The sequence below is a fragment of the Plectropomus leopardus genome, chromosome 10 (assembly GCF_008729295.1).
Source record: "Plectropomus leopardus isolate mb chromosome 10, YSFRI_Pleo_2.0, whole genome shotgun sequence".
In the NCBI taxonomy this organism is placed as follows: Eukaryota; Metazoa; Chordata; class Actinopteri; order Perciformes; family Serranidae; genus Plectropomus; species Plectropomus leopardus.
Window position 1 is genome coordinate 11,460,390 of NC_056472.1, and position 18,242 is coordinate 11,478,631.

At 40.1% G+C, this 18,242-nt stretch overlaps 1 protein-coding gene across 1 annotated transcript in view; it reads left to right on the forward strand.

Annotated features, from left to right (window-relative positions):
* asic4a (acid-sensing (proton-gated) ion channel family member 4a) overlaps nucleotides 1-18,242 on the forward strand; it is a 103,935-nt gene that overhangs the window by 76,281 nt on the left and 9,412 nt on the right. The window contains exons 2-5 of the mRNA XM_042494639.1: nucleotides 12,326-12,470; nucleotides 12,846-12,973; nucleotides 13,090-13,243; nucleotides 17,679-17,732. Of these exons, the coding sequence (XP_042350573.1) occupies nucleotides 12,326-12,470; nucleotides 12,846-12,973; nucleotides 13,090-13,243; nucleotides 17,679-17,732 (481 nt within the window). The remainder of the gene's footprint in view (nucleotides 1-12,325; nucleotides 12,471-12,845; nucleotides 12,974-13,089; nucleotides 13,244-17,678; nucleotides 17,733-18,242) is intronic.

Here is an 18,242-nt window from a genome sequence, read left to right on the forward strand (position 1 = left end):
TAGCAGGCCAGATATCTGGCCTGTCTTTGATGTGCAGACAGGGATTACAGCGGTCCTCTGCTCTCACTCTTAATAACCTGGTATTAAAGGGGCATCAAATCATCTATAATCTTTATCGACCTCCATTGGTGAACAGTAGGAGTTGCAACAACAGTGATAGATGAGCCTCGGGTACGGAGAGACGTGTAAATCAACAACAGAGAGATTCAACACAAAGTCTAGGGAAGAAGTGATACGTCACTGTGTTAAATACTGGAATAATTACACTGTAAAGTAATAAAGGTGCTTTGTTTGCAAGGGTGTGTAGCTTTCATAACTGATATGTGATGCTCATCGCTCATTTGTCTGGTGCATGGATATGTGTGTGTGTGTGTGCGCGCGTGTGTGTGTGTGTGTGTGTGTGTGTGTGTGTGTGTGTGTGTGTGTGTGTGTGCGTGCATGGGTGGTTGAATGGGCTTGTGGCGTTTTTGTTCCAGACTAGAATAAACACAAGACTGTGAGTTTATAATGCCAGAAATGTCACCACCTGAATTATAATTAATGAAATTAATCATCAACTCTATCAGTGCCCTGCAGATACACAGAGCAGAAATATGGTCATTTTGTCCTGTAATTTTTTTTTCCACTGTGACTTTGATCAGACTCAGTCAAGGACAGGATCAGTCGTATGAGGTTTTCAATTCCGGTTCGATCTGCTGGCCCTTTGTTCCACCGCTGCATTATCTCCTTCTTTAACTCAGCCGTTTGAGCGGACTGTGATTAGAGGCCAAATTAAACTGGGCGTGTTTAGGTGTGCAGTTTTAACCTCTGTGTCTGCCAAACTTCCCTGGGCTCTGGCTTTAGATCCAGCTTAGTCTAATGGACTGTGAGATCTGCTTTTGACTCAAAACAAGCTCTTTCGCCTGAGCAAAAACACTAATCAGACTTGTTTACTTGGATGATTTATGTAGCATGAAAAACACGAATCCCCATGCTCATAAATGTTACACGGTTGAGAGGCAAATATTGTTTCACTGTTGCGCTCACCAAAAGGGGGAAGGTTTGGATAAGTGAGTCAGTAAGTGGATAAGTAAGTGCACTTATTGCACCATCTTGTGAATAAAGCAAGTGTTGCATGTCATTAGGAGTCCCAGGACATTAGACACATGGGGCACGCGAGGGGGAATAAAAGCATTTATTTATGATTATCTCATGCAGCCGGCACTTTTTTTATAAAACACCTGCAATCACAAACGTTTGTGCATGTTGATGCATGTGCTCAGTTATGAGTAACTTGTCACAAAGTGACAAGAGGTAGCAGCTGATATTTATTTGCATCTGTATCTCTCTCATATCCCTGAAGGGACGCCATATTTTATATTGATGATCCATGTCAAGAGATAGTAGATCCTGCTTTTCCTCTTCGGCAGTTTCATCAACCCTAACATGTGGCTCCAATCCAACAGATATCATTTCCCCAGAGTTCCCTGGAAAAGAAAAACAACCAAGCAGGTGTCTTGGTTATGATGAATACTAAATAAAAGTTTGGCCAGGGAACTGTGACGGCGTTTCTTCAGTGGCAGTTGGGTGGGAGTGTTTGTGTTTTTGGAGTGGGTGCCAGAGTCTGAGAGAAGCAGAGAGTGGTGCGAGATTGAGAGCTTAGGAAATGAAATCCTGTGTTAATGACAGAGGTACCTTAATTAAACCTGAATATCTAAATGACTGCAGAAAAACAAAGTCGACAGTTAGACAAATGCCTAAGGCGGCACTGTTTGCCGGCGCAGTGCCCTGGGCAGATTTCTCCTCGGCAGTGCGGACCGTACAGAATGACTGATCAGAGGACTGTGGGCAAAATGAGGTGAAGTGGAAAAGTGAGGTATACTTGGCTCATGTATAGAGGGGCAATATGCTGCTCTGCTATCTTGAGAGCCCGATTAGCTCATACATTCAGCATGACTGTACTCTACTGCTCTCTTCTGAGCCATAACCTCAAGCTCTAGAGTGGAATAAATAGCCTGAAATTGTTCCTAAACCACCATAGGCCAAAAAAGAACCATAGCCTGGCCAGAGGCGCTGCAAGGGGAGGATCCTGAATGACTCAGATTAACCAGAGTTTTGACAAGAGCCCTTCAACATGCATTATACATTTATATGTTGTTTTGGCATTATTAGAGCAGTGATATGCAACCTATAGCCCACAGGCCAAATCTGCCCCCCCAACTATTTTCCTCTAAAGCCTCTAATGTCCTAAAATCAAACAAATATCCTGAAATTCCTGATGTTCCTTGAAAATCCTAAAATACTAAAAATGTCCTCAATTACCAGAAATGTCCTAAAATCCTAGAAATGTCTGAAAATCCTTGAAGCATCCTAAAATCCCAGAGATGTCCTTAAATACTCGAAATGTTCTAAAATCCTAGTGACGTCTGGAAATCCTACAAAAATCCTGAAATCCTACAAATGTCTTGAAATCCTAAAAATGTCCTTAAAAATCTGAGAAACATCCTAAAAATCTAAAAGTCCTAGAAATGTCCTAAAATCCTAGAAATGTCTGATAATCCTAGAAACATCTTAAAATCCTCAAAACATGCTAAAATCCTGGAAATGTCCTAAAATCCTAGAAGCATGTATGGGGCTGCTGCGACGGGCCCCCGGTCTCCTGTAATTTCCCGAAAGCAAAGCAAGTTGAGTATTCCTGATCTAGAGGATTAAAGACACAAAAATAACCATCTAGGTTGACTCATTTTAAAACAGATAAATGGATAATGACATCTATTGTTCCATATAGAGCATAATTAATAGATGCTGTTCAGTTCAACTCTTAAGGTCAAGAATTATTACCATTTTGGTTCGACCCAGGCCCAAGCTTTCGCCACAGGAAATGATTAATCTCAATTACACATAAAGACTGATTAGGGACCTGTCTCACTGTGGTGATCCAAATGAATTATCCCCATTATGACAGTAGTTTCTAATCACATTTATAAACAGCACCTTTATGGGCCCATGGCCCCGACGTTAGTGCAGACTGTACTCAAAGGAAGCTTTCACATCTCTGAGAGTGCTGAATGTAGTGGACTATTCTATTTGTGAGTTGCTGTATTGTGCTGGAGAGCCTGTCCATTTTCAACCTCTTTTTCAAGAGCATCTCTCACTGCTCCATTAGCTGAGTATGCTCGGATATGCGGGGAATAGCAGCAGCATGGGGGGGGGTTGGAAAAGGACAGCGGGGTAAAAAATGGGAATACTAACATTTGAAGAGAGAGGTTTGCTGAGTGCACTGTTCTGACTTCGGTGCTCCACTTATTTTTGATGCTCTGTCGGAGGAAGCCAGAAAGAGGGCAGCAAAGGCAGAGAAGAGATGAGTCAGAACTCCTACACTAATGACTGAAACAAGCCCTGCAGCTTTATATCAGTTCATCATTTTAATGTATGGTATTTAGTCAAACGGGAGAGCAAAATGTATAGACGCACTGCTTGAGTAAGTTCACCACCTTGTGGTGTAAACCCACCTCTGTGTTTGATGATGAGCACAGTGGGTCAGTGCCCCATTCAATCACAAAAGGGTGCTTTTCTTCCTATTAATCAGTGGGATCTGCTGGGAACACTCATTACAACCAGCATTCATTTACATTTCATTCAACAATTTGTAGAAATTATCACATTTATTAAACATGTTATTCTGCCCAACAGCGGAGAAAGACCAACCGCGGTGACAGCCCCGCTGATTACACCATATTTACCTCACTTGAATGACTGTATTAAACTACCATTGAGATCTCGGCACTTGGTTGTGTAATGAAGGTTGGAATTGATACACAATCACTGTAATGTGTTGAATGGCAATCCAGAGCTGCGTTCCCAGTGCCGACATTGAGATGGAGGTTAATGGTGCAAAACTTGTGTGTCTCACATTCCACTCACTGCGCTGTTTAGGCTTCACGTCTGAGGCTCTGCTCTGTTTGGACAAACTGAATATATCAAAGAGGGGGGGGGTTTGGGGAGGTTATGATGTTAGCCTGATTTGTATTTACTCCCCACTGTATGTATGTAGAGATCTCAAAGCGCTGACCCAGGATAAAAACTAATCTGCCTGACATTTGATTGAGGATTATTTATGAATTATGCAGCTTAACCGTGGTGCAAGAAGAAGAAGAAAGATTTAGCAATAAGTTCTTATCACTTCTTGTCAGTTTTTCAGAAATGTGCGCTGAGTTAACACATCACTATCATTTTTCTTCCCTAATCTTGAGCTACAAAAATGTTTAGAGTCTGTGCAGCCTTGCTGTTAGCCTTGTTCGTGATTTTTGGAGACTCCTGAAGGTTTAGTCACAGCAGAGGGATGTTACATTTCATGATGGAGTGCAACCACAGATTGTTAAAGGAATTTTTGTGTTTAGTTTTGGGAAAATTAAAAAATACACTGAGTTGGCAGCTGGTGTCAGATTTAATATGACGGCACTGTAATACACCCCATCTTAATGGAGCTCATAAATCAGTTGTTGTTGTCAGAGAGTCTGTTTTTTTTCAGCTCTGTGGTTGTTTACTCGGCTGTAGATAGTGGTGTTGTCAACTATATTATATTGAAAGGTTTTTTTGTCCAACCCACGATCAGTGTTTGGCTTGTTCCTCAAAAAATCGAATTTATTAGCCAACTCATTACTCATTACACTATTTAAAAATTAATAAAAATAAATATTTTATATAATTCTCCTATTTAAATGTTATTAAGGCTTAAGGTTACCTAAAATTGAGGGCTAAATGCTATGCTGCTTTTTATCATCTGTCTGTCAATAGTGCCCACACATGGTCACTTTTTGTTTTTTAAAAAAATGCCAAACTGGAGGCTTCAGCAAACCAATGTGTGATGTCATGGTAGCTAGGCTATATCATTATTTTCTGGTCTGTGGTTGCATCCCACAAAATTGGTAAGATAGCTTGCAAAAGATTTTTTTTATCTATGTTATCTTCTGTTGCATATGACTGGTATTTTCCCAAGGATCTGTCTGAAAAACAGAGAGTGAATCGTGGGAAAAAGCAACATTTCATCCACCACATATTCAGCCACAGATGTCATTAGTTCTTTGTTGCTTGTGGCGTGCAGCTGTCTACAATTAAAATCCAGTTTTAGTTGTTTGGCCAGTGTAGGGCTACAGCTATCCTCTGCAGCCACAGAGGGCTCACCTGTGGTTTCTGTTTCCACGAGCTTCATGTTGTTGTGCTGTCAGTCATAGTAGATGTCTTAGGAGATTTGAGGTCGTGAAAAGTCTTCGTACCACCACCTGCACGCAATTTATAATTTGACAACCATGTACTTGTTATCTTTCTTCTTGATAAAATCAAAGTAATGAATATTTTCAGCCACTGAATAAATTTTTTTTCCATCTGCCAAGCTGGCTTGCTGCTTGTTATTGTGCATGTGCGTCGACTACACAAAAATGAATCCGGGAATGCGATCTTGTTGGATTTCAGATATAGGGGTTACAACAAAAGTAAGGCTGTAATGAGTGCTGTTTTAGGGGGAACATTACATTATTATTGAAATTTAAGCACTGGTTTGTTACTGCTCTATTACAGTAATACATTACTGCCCACAAGAAGGTCAGAGGTTGCTTTTTTTTTCTTTTCAGGGTTGAATTGTGCAAGTGTGCCCAAAAAATGTCTTGAGAATGTGGTGAGGGAACCCATTGATCCAAAAGATTATTTTTTCATATTCCGTCTTTTCCTTCCCTTAACCCTTCTTCTCATTTTTTTTTAAGTGAAGTTAATAGCAGAACAGAATTTCTACACATAAGTACCAGCAATGATGTGGAAACCATCTTTTTTCCCTCTACCTCTTTTGTGTTTTACAGAAGATCACATGCAGTTCAGAGTTGCCTTTTACCCCTTTGCTGTTCTTTTTGGGTGCTGGTGACTTTGTCTAAAGTGCAAGGGTGAAACATGAGTTTATATCTGGTACATAAATGGTAGTATGAAATATGCGGGTGAGAGAAAGAAATGCAGCAAAAATGTTCACTTTGATTCTGTATTTCTCTTTTTCTTTCTTTATTTGTTTAGAAGAACCCCTTAGATAAGGACATCACATATTTTTGTTCATCCCTCTAACGCCTGTTGACAACAGTTTTGACCGAACTGAGTTTTCTCCCTAAGTAATTTTTGAGGCAACTCGGCGTCCCATTGTTACACGATGTCCTTTCGTCCTCCAGTGCAGTTTGGGCTAAAATGATGACACTGTCTCAGATGCATTATGTAAGATTTATGCATTGTCATGGCAATGCTGATTTATTTATTTGGCTGGTTGTTTAACAGGGACATTTGAAAACTGAAATACACACTGCATGTACCACCTGTCCTTATAGTCCATAAATTTGTGAACTGGGACACTTAAGGCTGCAATGTGAATGAAGTTAAACATTTAATTCCTTGTCTTTATGGCAGTGAGGTAAAACATTTTTTTGTAAAACAGCTCCACAATGCAAATGACTTGCATAGAAATGACATTTGGCCATTTTCCTTTCCTGTGTATTGGTCATAACTAGCCATTTTATCCCATATTATGTACAAATGTGTTTGTGTGTGTGTGTGTGTGTGTGTGTATATGAGACAATTTCTCACAGTGCAGTTTCCTCTCAAATAATAACTAAAATTTGAACCACCTAAAAGATTTATGGTTATCATTATCATTTGTTTCCAGTTAAAGAAGCTGATAATAGAGTAGATACCTGAGTGAAAGATTTTTGCCATGTATGACTGGCAGCCCTATTGCACACATAACGTTGGTCCTGCGAAAACATTATGAAATGCCATGTAAATATTCAGCTCATGTCACATTGTGAGTCGAGTTTTTCTGCTGGGAGGTTGTAATGAAGCCATTAAATCAAGGAATGCTCTGTCTCAACTTTAAACCTGCGTGAGCCAACCTTAATGGTTTTCAACTGCCAATCAGTGCTCTGGCATATTCTCCCTCCACCCTCCGTAAATGAATTCAAATCCTCCTTCCTCATACTCGGAGAGCCACCCGATGACACGCAGCCCTGCCTGGAAATGGATGTCCTCCGGAGAAGCACTGAAGTGATTCCTGCAGGTTATTTAAAAGGAAAAGTGCCATGGGACTGTCAGATCACAGCCATAAAGAGGATGTTAAAGGGTTTCCCCCACAAGGGCTTATGAATTACATGGTAAGGGGTTGGTCTCTTAATGCATTTAGCATGGAGCGACAGAGAATGAAACAAGGCACTTTTGGAGAAAAAACACTTGTAAAAGACACATAATGAATTGACATTTAAGGCAGTTATGCTGTAATTGGTGAGATACAGTATATGCAAATGACATGACATCAGGCTTCTTTCCAGAGCATGTCGCTGCTATAACTCAGGGCTTCACCTTAATGCATTCTCACTTTATTGTCTAGTCTTGTGAAGTTGAGCCAACTTTATTCATTTTGCCCAGAATCACAAATTTTTCTCAGAAAGCATCACAGCGTTAACAGAACCTCCATTTAAAAAGGGAAAAAAATTCGCCTGAGAAATAGTACAAACAGAGCAGGAATCACACAGACATCAATAGATGTCGCACATAGGAGTAGCAGTGCTGGATTAACAAGGATAAGATGAAATAGTTCTTCCCACTGTCTGTGCATTATGTATGTATTGTGTTAAGCACCCATCTTGTACAGTGCACTCAGAAACCAACCGCCACTCTTATTCTGAAATACTGTCCATCTCCACATTTACTGTGTGAGTTAGTTTGTGGTCATGTGATTAAATACAAATCTCTATAATAATGACAATCATTGTGAAATACTGAACATTAATAGAAAGTAAAAATGCAGGACTGCGACCTTAAACCAACATTCACTTTTTTTTTTTTTTGGCCACTTGGGGGCAAACAAGCTGTAAACAACAGCAACATATTATCAGTTTAGTTGTTATGGCGAACTTTTAGCGAATAGTCACATGTTTATTTAATCAGCAGATACAGAGCAACATTACCATTAATTTATTGTCATGTTTGTGTCCAACTGTCATCCAAAACAGTACAGTTGCAGGCTGCAAAATCCAAACAATAGACTTGTGTTGTGTAAATAATAGAATTATCAATGGGTGAAATCCATTTCGTTACTTTGGATTCAGTGTCCTGCCACCAAGTGAGTCCTTACCATACACTGTAAAAATAATGGACGTAGCTACTGTGACATTGGCCGTTGGTTTGTAGTCTCCTGTTTTGAAGCCTCGAGTTTGGAATCTTTGAAACTTTGCATTCATTATTCAGTTTTATGGTAAGTCAACGCTGTGGTTAACTTTTACAAAAAGTTAGGCACAAAAAAACCATTGGTCACGGTTAGGAACATGTCATGTTTTGGGTTATAATGCCTGGTTGTTGTGGTCACAATCACTGCTGGAAATGTGCCAAACTTGCCTTAAAAATACCCGGTTGTTGTTACAAATACTGGAATTGACGCAATGTGTCCAGCAAAAAAAACACAGCTAGTCTCAAACAGTGGTCTGCTGCTTGGCTGCTCAGCAGCCGTCTGGCCTCGGTCTCATGTTGTCCACCATCCCCTCCTCCTCATTAGAAACTCAACTCACATACATGTAGTCTGTGTTGATGTTGATATAATATGTATGAAACATATTAATGTAAAATATCCATGCCAGCATTCTCTTTTAACCACTGGGCAGCCTATTATATGCAAATAATCATACGGTCCATTATTAATATAAGAATATTTATTATAGCGCTCTAAGGTTTAGATTGTTTTTCAGCGGTGCAGACACTATTACCAAACAAATCATCAATTATTCAGGCTAATTGCTACACATGAACATGGGGCCTTGGGGAACCCTGAGGTTATGGAGCCCCAGGCCAGCTGATTTGCCCAGTAGGTAATCCAGCCTTGAATAGTAGAATTTCAACATGGAGAAAAAGAATAATAATATTATGCAAATGCATACATAACAGAAGAACATGGGGTCAGAACATACAAAATTAAGTGAATATTTAGTGTAATAAGTTAGAGAGTTTCAGGTTTTTGAAAAAGTCTGTTTAGACCGAACTCTCAGAACAATACACAGTTGAAATGAATGTTTGAATCTATTTACCATCAGCATCTGCCAAATGGAAAAACAGTGGAATGACACTGTTTTAGACCTCCAAATTACTACAAAGTGAACAATGCTGCACTAAGTGTCACAATAATTAACTCTTGTAAACAACTTGAGTCACTCAGAGGAGTACAAAACCTCTTTTCATTTGCTTTGTAACTGCCATGCTCCTGCTCTGTTTCAGCTTGTCAACAGCAGTGCCAAGTCCCCACTTGGGAATTGCCCAAGTCAGCCCTGTTACCTTTGCTAAATTTGGTGCAAGATGTAACAAGAGAAAAATGCTCCATCAATCACGTTGCAGATGCAGACAGAGAAGAGTGGGGGGTTCAGAGGCAGAGAAATAAACCAGTGGAAGCTCTGCCAACAACCATTTCCTGGGTGAGATGATGGGAAAACTTTGCCGTACTCTCTGGGGACATCATTTGTGAACGCACCGGCGTCCTCCAGAGCCCAAAGTTTTAGAGCGGAACCCAGGTACTTGGTCGGGGTGTTTTGAGCATTTCCAAAGTGAAATCCTCCTTTGCCTCTGTTGCCTGCTCCATCAGATAAAGCCTGCCTGCCGAGGCTTAAGTGTGTCAATGAACGGGGGGGAGGATCATTGATAAGTGCAGCTTACCTTCTCAACTGCTCCGCACCAGCCAAATAGAGATTAAACCATTTCAACCTAATAGCACATGTCAGTCAAAAGTCACACTTGCATTCTTCTTCCCGGCCGCCGTCCCCACTTTGTCACCTCCCATTTTCTAATCACAGCAGCTGCAAAGATGCTGCAATTTCCAAAGAAATGCAGAGTGGAACTAACTGAGCACATCTTTCACCACGGCGACCCCTTTTGTACCACATCAGAGCCCGAGTTGAGATCTGTAATTGTGTCAGCCATTTCTCTGAATCCTCAAGTAAGACTCACTTTGAAGGTGACTATTTGTAACGCATTCAAAAAGCGCACTCAATACAAACATGCATGCACACACCCCCAGATCAAAAGCCTCGAGGTCTATTATTGCGTAAAATGCAGCCATCCTTCTAAACACTGAGCTTTTGTAAATGGTACTCATTTCTTGCTCTAATCACTGTTGTGGATATTGCTAAATTGCCACTCTTCCAGGGAATGACTGGACTGAACACCACAACCGTGGCTTTGATTTGTTGTTCAACCATCTCAGATGTGAATACACCCTGTGGTCTGTAAATGAGAGTGTCTGTTGTTCCACCAGCATCCCTTATTTAGACATCACAGCACTCATTAGGTGCATCAAGCTGATATCAAAGTCAGAACACAGATGTCGATGTTTTGGAGAATGCCAGGACCATCACAGTGTCTCTTTAATGATACGTCTGCCGTCTTCTCAGCTCGATTGTTATTTCACTGTCATTTCTCCAGCAAGTTCACGGCTGACCTCTCCTGCCATGGGATTTCTTTGGCTTTAATACTTTCATCACTTCCCCCAAAATGATAATAATAATGATAATAATAACAATGATAATAATAATAATGCATTGTATTTATCGACAGCCTTCAAAGCACTCAATGAAACTTTACAAGACAATAAACAAGCAGCAATCTATCCAGATATCATAAAATCGTGTGAAATAACAAGTAAATAAAATCGCTAGGCCTAAAATCACCATCATAAAAACTATGAAATCATATTCACAAAGACATCATCAGGTAAAAACTCAACAAGAGTGAAACCATTAGTGCTGGAAAAATATTACTTTTATCTACATGGATGCACGGGAGTGATAGTAGCCTCGTGTGTCTTGCATCTGTTTGGAGCATTGGTTTTGCACATCCTTAAATTAACAATATGCGTATTCAAGATGGAATATGCACATGATCATAATGTCACAATATTGGAATTTCTAATTTCGATACAGTCCCTTTTAAATATATATATATATATATTTCACAATTTTTTTTTCTCCCCTTTTATAAAAAAATATTTTGAGGGTATAACATTTTTTTAAGATAAATATAGAAATTTTGAAATTATAGAAACAAGACAATAAAGATTTTTTTTCTTGGTTGTAGAGGAGAGCAGCAGAATGACTGGTTAACATTAACAATAAGCGAGAGAGGGGTAGGGATTACTGGTACCAGGGTTGAAAAAAAATTAATAACTGAGATGTACTGTAGCCTTATTTAAAGGTCCATTGTGTAGAATTTAGGGAGATATATTGGCAGAAATTGAATGTGATATAAGTTTTTTTTTTTTTTCAGATGTATAATCCCCTGAAAAAAAAAGATAGTTGTGTTTTTGTTACCTTACAATGAGCTGTTTACAGGGAGTGGGTCCACGTCCATGTAGTCCGCCATGTTGCACAGCCATGTTTTTACAGTAGCCGAGAACAAACAAACCAAACGCTGATTATAGATAGAGACACTGGTGTTGTTGCCTTTTTCACCCCAGCCATCATGGTTGGCAGCCCCCCGCAGGGAGCTAAACAGCATCAGAAACAACAGATTTCTTGATGTAAAACTTCTTTATTTATCTTTGTAAATATTTAAATTACAGAGTCCGTTCCGGATAATTTCTCTCCAAGTAAAAACATCCTGAATGTCTGGATCATAAGTAATCAGACAAAATAAATGGTGGGCACACATAAGCAGGTGCTTTAAGTCTGTTTATTTCAATACTTGTCATTCAAGTTGCAAGTGTTGCCAGGTCCCCATCCTGTGTATCTTTTTGTTTCCATATGAATCACAAATTATCCTTTTAAAACTCACAGGAGACACCAGAAGAATGACTTAAAAAATGGACCTTTTTCTGAAGTGCAGCAGTTTGGATGAGAAGCATAAACAAAGAGATGATGTGTCCCCCACAGAGACAGCTCCTCTGATAGGCGGTGACGTGACAGCTCATTTAAAGCCGCCTCTCTCTTATTGTCTTTTGTTTTCTTTTGAAGGAAGATTAAAGAATCTCTTATGCCATTTGATATTTCAGCGGGATGGTAGTACTATTGAGCAGCATTGTGCAGAGTTTGTGTGGTGGGTGATGGGAATTCATTCAGATATAGCTTATCAAAGTCCATGAGGGACTGAGCCAGCAGACTGCATCCGGAGGTTTGGGGGTAATATTCAGTAACTCACGCAGCGGACGCTCAGCTTGTTTATTTTTTATTTTTTTCCTCATATCTCTGCCTTCATTGAAATGCGCCACATGTATGATCTTGTCTCAGCCGGCTTGTGGACTTTGTCATGTTTATGGTGATGTTCATGATAGGAATCTATTCTCTTCCAGGTGTATACCAGATATGGGAAATGCTACACTTTTAATGGCAACAAGACAACATCCAGGAAAAGCAAGCAGGGTGGAATGGGAAATGGGCTGGAGATCATGTTGGATATCCAGCAGGATGAGTATCTGCCCATCTGGAGGGAGACAAGTAAGCCTCAAAACTATTTGTCCAGTGTAATCCCATCATATGCTACAGCATGAGATACCCCTGCTAGGCTTTAAAATAACCAGCTACATTTCTCTGGGTCACATACTGTAAATAATGCATTTCTTGATTGTATTCCTGCAACCTGGAAAATGTGATTTGTAACAGGAAATTCCTGAACACAATACACACCCTCAGATTTGTGTTTGCATTGTAGGTGTCACATAATATTAATCCCAACTGGGTTTTTTTTTTTAAACACGACAGAAATATGGTTTGCTGTTAGCGTCAAACTGAGTCCAAGCTGTCAGCCATCTGAAATTCCCTTGTACTCTCCCTTTGCAATGCTCCGCACTCTTGCTCTGTTTCATGCTGAAGATGAGACGTCTCTGGAGGCCGGCATTCGAGTTCAGATCCACAGTCAGGATGAGCCTCCCTACATCCACCAGCTGGGCTTCGGCGTCTCTCCGGGCTTCCAGACCTTTGTTTCATGTCAAGAGCAGAGGGTAGGTCTTCCTCATCAAAACCCACCGTCCCCATCCCCCAGCAGATTACCCCCCTCCCTGCAACCGTTCGCCCCTGGTGTTTCAGACTGGAGTCTAATAAATCTCTGTGTGCTTAGCTGACCTACCTGCCCCAGCCCTGGGGGAACTGCCGCTCCACAAGCAAAGAGAAGTTCCCTGGATACGACACATACAGCATCAGCGCCTGCCGCCTGCTCTGCGAGACCAACGAGGTCCTACGAGTGTGTGGCTGCAGGATGGTGCACATGCCCGGTAAGATCCCCCCTCTAACTCACAGTTACACATTGCCCAGCGGGGGAAAAAAAATCATCCGCGCGCATAAATTACAAATGCACACATGTAAGAGATTCATGCTCTCAGATTAACATTGTTATTACGATAGGGACTGAGAGTGAAAAAACTAAGAAGAAATGTATGTGTGGTTAGAAAAAGACCAAAACAAATCCTTCTCATGTTTTGTGGTGACTTCAAAATCAAAAGTGAAAAATACACCAACAGTGTTCAGTCTAGAGTGATTGAACAGCCGGCCCAGTATTTGCATCACATTTGATGACCAATTGTGCAAAACAAGTCATTATTTTTTGGCTCACTTGAATATTTCCCACACAGACGTAATTTGGGCTGCCACATGCCTGACCTCGATGCTTGATGACTGGAGTGGATTGCTCTTCAGCAGCTCTCTGGACAGTAACTCTTCAGACTACATGAAAGTCTCGATGACTTTTGGATCCATTTGTTCAACATATCAGCTGTTTGGCAGTGGTTCTGTTGTGCTCCTGCAGCCTTCATTAATTATTTTGATTGATTATTTTTATTAGTCCACTGGTAGGTGGAGACAAACAGCTCTCAGGATTTCTGCTTTTACATTGTATTAATTTAGTATTGACTTATACAGTGAGAGATTGCCTCCAGCGTACAATCACTTTGAAATGTCTCCTGGTTACTAAAATGTGGCCCAGAGCAAATCAGGATGTTTCATGATTCATAGGGGTGTTTTCTCATTTTTAGCACAAATTGAAGATTAAAAAAGTGTATTTATCTATGAAAAAAATTAAAAAATAACTCAAAAACTATTAAAGGTTAGCAAACAAAATATCAGATTGCAAAAAATGGCTAGGAGAATCCCAATCTCATTTGTATTCGGACTGAATTTGACTGACTGCTTTTCTAATTTTATGTCATGTTGTAATGTCAGATGTTCATAATAAACGTGGCATAAGTTTTAAATAATGAGGTTAATAATCGTCAATAATAGTTATAACAATAATAGTAATATTTAACAAGTCAAGTCAGCTCCCTGGGCTGATGGATCAGAAATGTGCAGCAACTTTTTTTGCCAACACTAGATATCAAACAAAAGCCAGAGACTGTATCTTATTAAGGTGCTGTGAGCTGTAAATTCACCACCTCTGAGCAGACGGCAGAAAATAATGTCATGTCAGAGCCTGACCTAGCAAAGGATCTATCAAAGAGGAGTGTGAAAGTGAGGAGCGCTCACTCTGCAGCTAAATCTGGGGATTGAAACCTTCCCAGAAGTAAACTGCACACTGACCATCGAAAAAGCTAACACAAACAAAACAGCTGCTTGACTTAAGGGAGGGTTTTTTTAAGGGAGACTTTTAGGGTGCAGCCCTAGAAACATGTAATCTTGGTCACCACTGATGTCAATTTCTCCCCGATATTGAATCGTATCTGTGCTTGAACATGTTTTTTTGAAGCTTTAATGGTTGATTTTCCACAGTAAAAAGTGCCACTATTCTCTGTGACAGTCATTCTCTGCTTACAATGATGGTGCAAAGATGTCAAGATACAAAAGACCAGCAAATGCTCACCAATTAGAGCATTCTGGGCTTTTTCGGGAGAGTGGCTTAAAGAGACGGGTGTTTAAACGTCTCATTCAGAGGGTGAATGTAGTTATCCTTGACAGTATTAGAAAAATAGTTTTTTTGACCATTAAAGCATGTTAAGATATTCTTGTAGAAACCCAAAATATGAGTATGAATCTTAAAATAAGCATAATACATTCAGTCTAATGCAACAGAGTACAACTCTAAACGTACTAATCAAGCAGTGACAAACAAAATATATCTGAGATAAATATATTATAGTGAATGGATTTGGATATCTGTTCAAAGCAGTGTTATAAATATAAGCAGAACACAAAGTATGTTGGTTAGAAACTCATCACTGTTGTTCCACCATTTATGCAGTTTCTCTGACAGGTGAGTCCAGCAAACTAAGACGTGTGGACTTACTCAGCATGTGCGTCACCACGGCCAGGGTGCATAAAGTCCAACAGCTGAGTCACTGAATGCAAACTGTCGTTGGCTGATGTGTCTGATAAGTGGGCATGTTTGAAGTTGTCGCATTTAGAAACTCAGAATATGCGCAGATTCCACACTCACACAGTGCAGATGACATTTGCGGCCTTGTTTTGCACAATTGGAAATATGAGAAAATCTATTCTGTGAATAAACAACACAGTATGAGACATTTGAAACAAGTTTTAACCCCATACTGCTGTAACTGAACTGATGGCATTTTGACAAAGGGAAGCTCTTCACCAGGAATATAAACACCGTGGTTCTAAGGTTCAAATTTGCATGTCAGACACACATTTCAGACTTCCATTCGCAGGCTGTAATGGCCGCAGCAAAGTGGTGGTGGTCTGATCCGCAGAGAGGAATCACAGCTAATCATTTGATCTCGACAGGCTGTGAAGCGGACACGTTTCTAATCGGTTTGTGTGCTCTGCGGGGTGACAGTACCTGCCTCGCTACAGGATCGTGATTGTGTTGCATTAAGCCATGAGCTCATGATTTTGGGAAAACTGGCATGGGAACATCTCATTGCTTTCACTTACCCTGTGTTCATCTTACTCCCATTTAGGGTATCCAGTCCAAACTTATGAAAAGCCTCCCATCTCACTAATCAATCATAACTAAGAAAAAGGACTATTGAGTGGGAAATTTTTAAATGAATAGATAGTGAGGGCTGTTCAGAGAGCAGAGGTCTTCAGAGAGCAGCAGAACCACTTTGCTCTCTGTGATGATGTATTACATCAGATATGATATTTATTATATCAGATGTAATAAATGTGGAAGCTTTTCCAGGCCATTTGCCTGGTCCGGCTTTAGAAGAGGACTTCTATCAGGTAGCGGGAAGCTCGCATTAGTTCACGGCTCTTATCAATAGAGAATAAAATTTATCGTTGCATATTAAGTTTGCTGAAATTCCTTCATAAGCTTCCAAAGAGCGATTGGTTTAAAGCTCACCAAGGGAGCGTGAGGCCAGCTTGTGAATTGAAAATCTTTTTACAGCCTGGATGTGACAACGCAGTGCTGTATCATTGAAACGCAGGAGCGCTGCACCTTAAACACAATTTACAGTATCAATTCTTTTCTCTCCTGCAGTTCTCTGCAGCCGCGGCAGCAGTTTACAGTTTGCTGCTCCAGTTTCCAGTTGCTCGAAATTTTTACTCACTTTAATAGTTTGCTTTTGAGAGAGTGGCACAAATGTTTGTAATCCATTTCTTTCTCACACTCACTTACATAATCCGGAAAGTGTTTACAGTCTGCTTAACATGACAGAAAAATGTCATCAGCATGTGTTTACATAATCCCGCATTTGTTTACAGTCTGCTGCTTCGAGTTTTTCAGCCTTTTGTAGTTTAATTGTCTTTTTGTGGTCTGTGTGTTTATGTTTTTTGTCCTTTTGAGACTGTGATTTACATTTTTGTTGTGTTATTTTCATGTTGTTCTAATTATCGCCTCCATTATTTGTGACATATTTATGCATCTGTGTTCATTATTTGGATACCACAAAAACAACTTCAGAGATTCCCAAAATTTGGCTGAACGAGTGATTTGTATTTGAGGTGGATATTTAAAAAGCATTCTAAATTTTTATTTCTCATGACTCCTGAACTGAGAGGCGTAGAAGCAAAACTGTGTTTTCCTGGATTCTTCGGTTCAGGATTAATATTTCAGCATTTTGTCCTATTTCTATATTTGGATGACCACCAAAAAAGCCTTTTAAGTTGTTCTTGTTCTTAGAGTGTGGACAGCATACAGAGACGCTGCACAGCTTTTGTCGCGACACTCAAAATTTCTAAAAATAAAATACCAAGGTAGTATAAAGTTATTTCTTCAATCAATAATGTTTAATGATGGTTTATTTTTTATCAAATAATTTCTACAACAATAACTCCAGCTGAATGTGTGAATAGACTCTCTTCAGATCATTAGAAATGATTTCACTGTGTATTAATTAACATTTCTGAGTGATTGGGAAGGAGACTTCCACAAAACATTAACCCCGTGAACATTTCACAGACAGACACACTCACACCTCTGCCAATTAATTGTGCCTCTGATGAATACCTGTCATTAATGGCGATGTGTTCGTCTGCGAGGAAGTGACTCATTGATTGGTTTTTAAGGACTCTCTAAATATGCGTTATGGGTGAAGCCAGCGTGTTCCATTTCTCAGAGCAATCGAGGACAGACGTCCACGACAGCCCGTGCTCCGTGGATGGAAGTTGTCCTTTGTGCGCCTGCCCTCATTTGAAGATGACTAATAAGCTGTGGAGTGTTGTTCACAGCCACGGTTCCTCATTGCAGCAGACACGGGTCACTGATCATTTTGTTTCTGATTGATCAGACTCATTTTCTGTTCTTCTCTCCAGGAACTGCAGATATCTGCCCTCCCAGTAAAATCAACTGTGTTGACAAAGCACTCGGTAAGAAACAATCTTCCCTCATTTCTTTTCTCATTACAATAGATTCCCCAAAGGGAAATGGAAACACACTCCGTAAATATGATAAGGATTTTTTTTCTGTAATACAAATACCTGGAGGAAGACTTGATATTTTGAAATTACTTTCCCTCATTGTATTTAGTCACTTTAGAGCTTGATGGCTGTGCTGCCTCCATTGTTGAACTGTTAATAATAAACCAACTCTCCATTCCTGTATATTTGCCCCCCCCACCCCCAGCTCTGAGTCCAACCTCACTCTCCTCCAGCAGACATCACGACTGAACAAAGGTGCCTTGGTTTCAAAGGCATCACGGTTGCAGCAAGAAATGGTCATGGCAGACATATAAGTACAATTATCATTTCTCGGCCAAAAAACCCAGAAATTTAATTATCTCTCTCTTTGCTGAATTCAAACCCTATTTAAAATATGGTTGAATGAAATCTTAGATATATCTCACAAGAGTGGGCCATATTCATCTGGGTCATATTCCT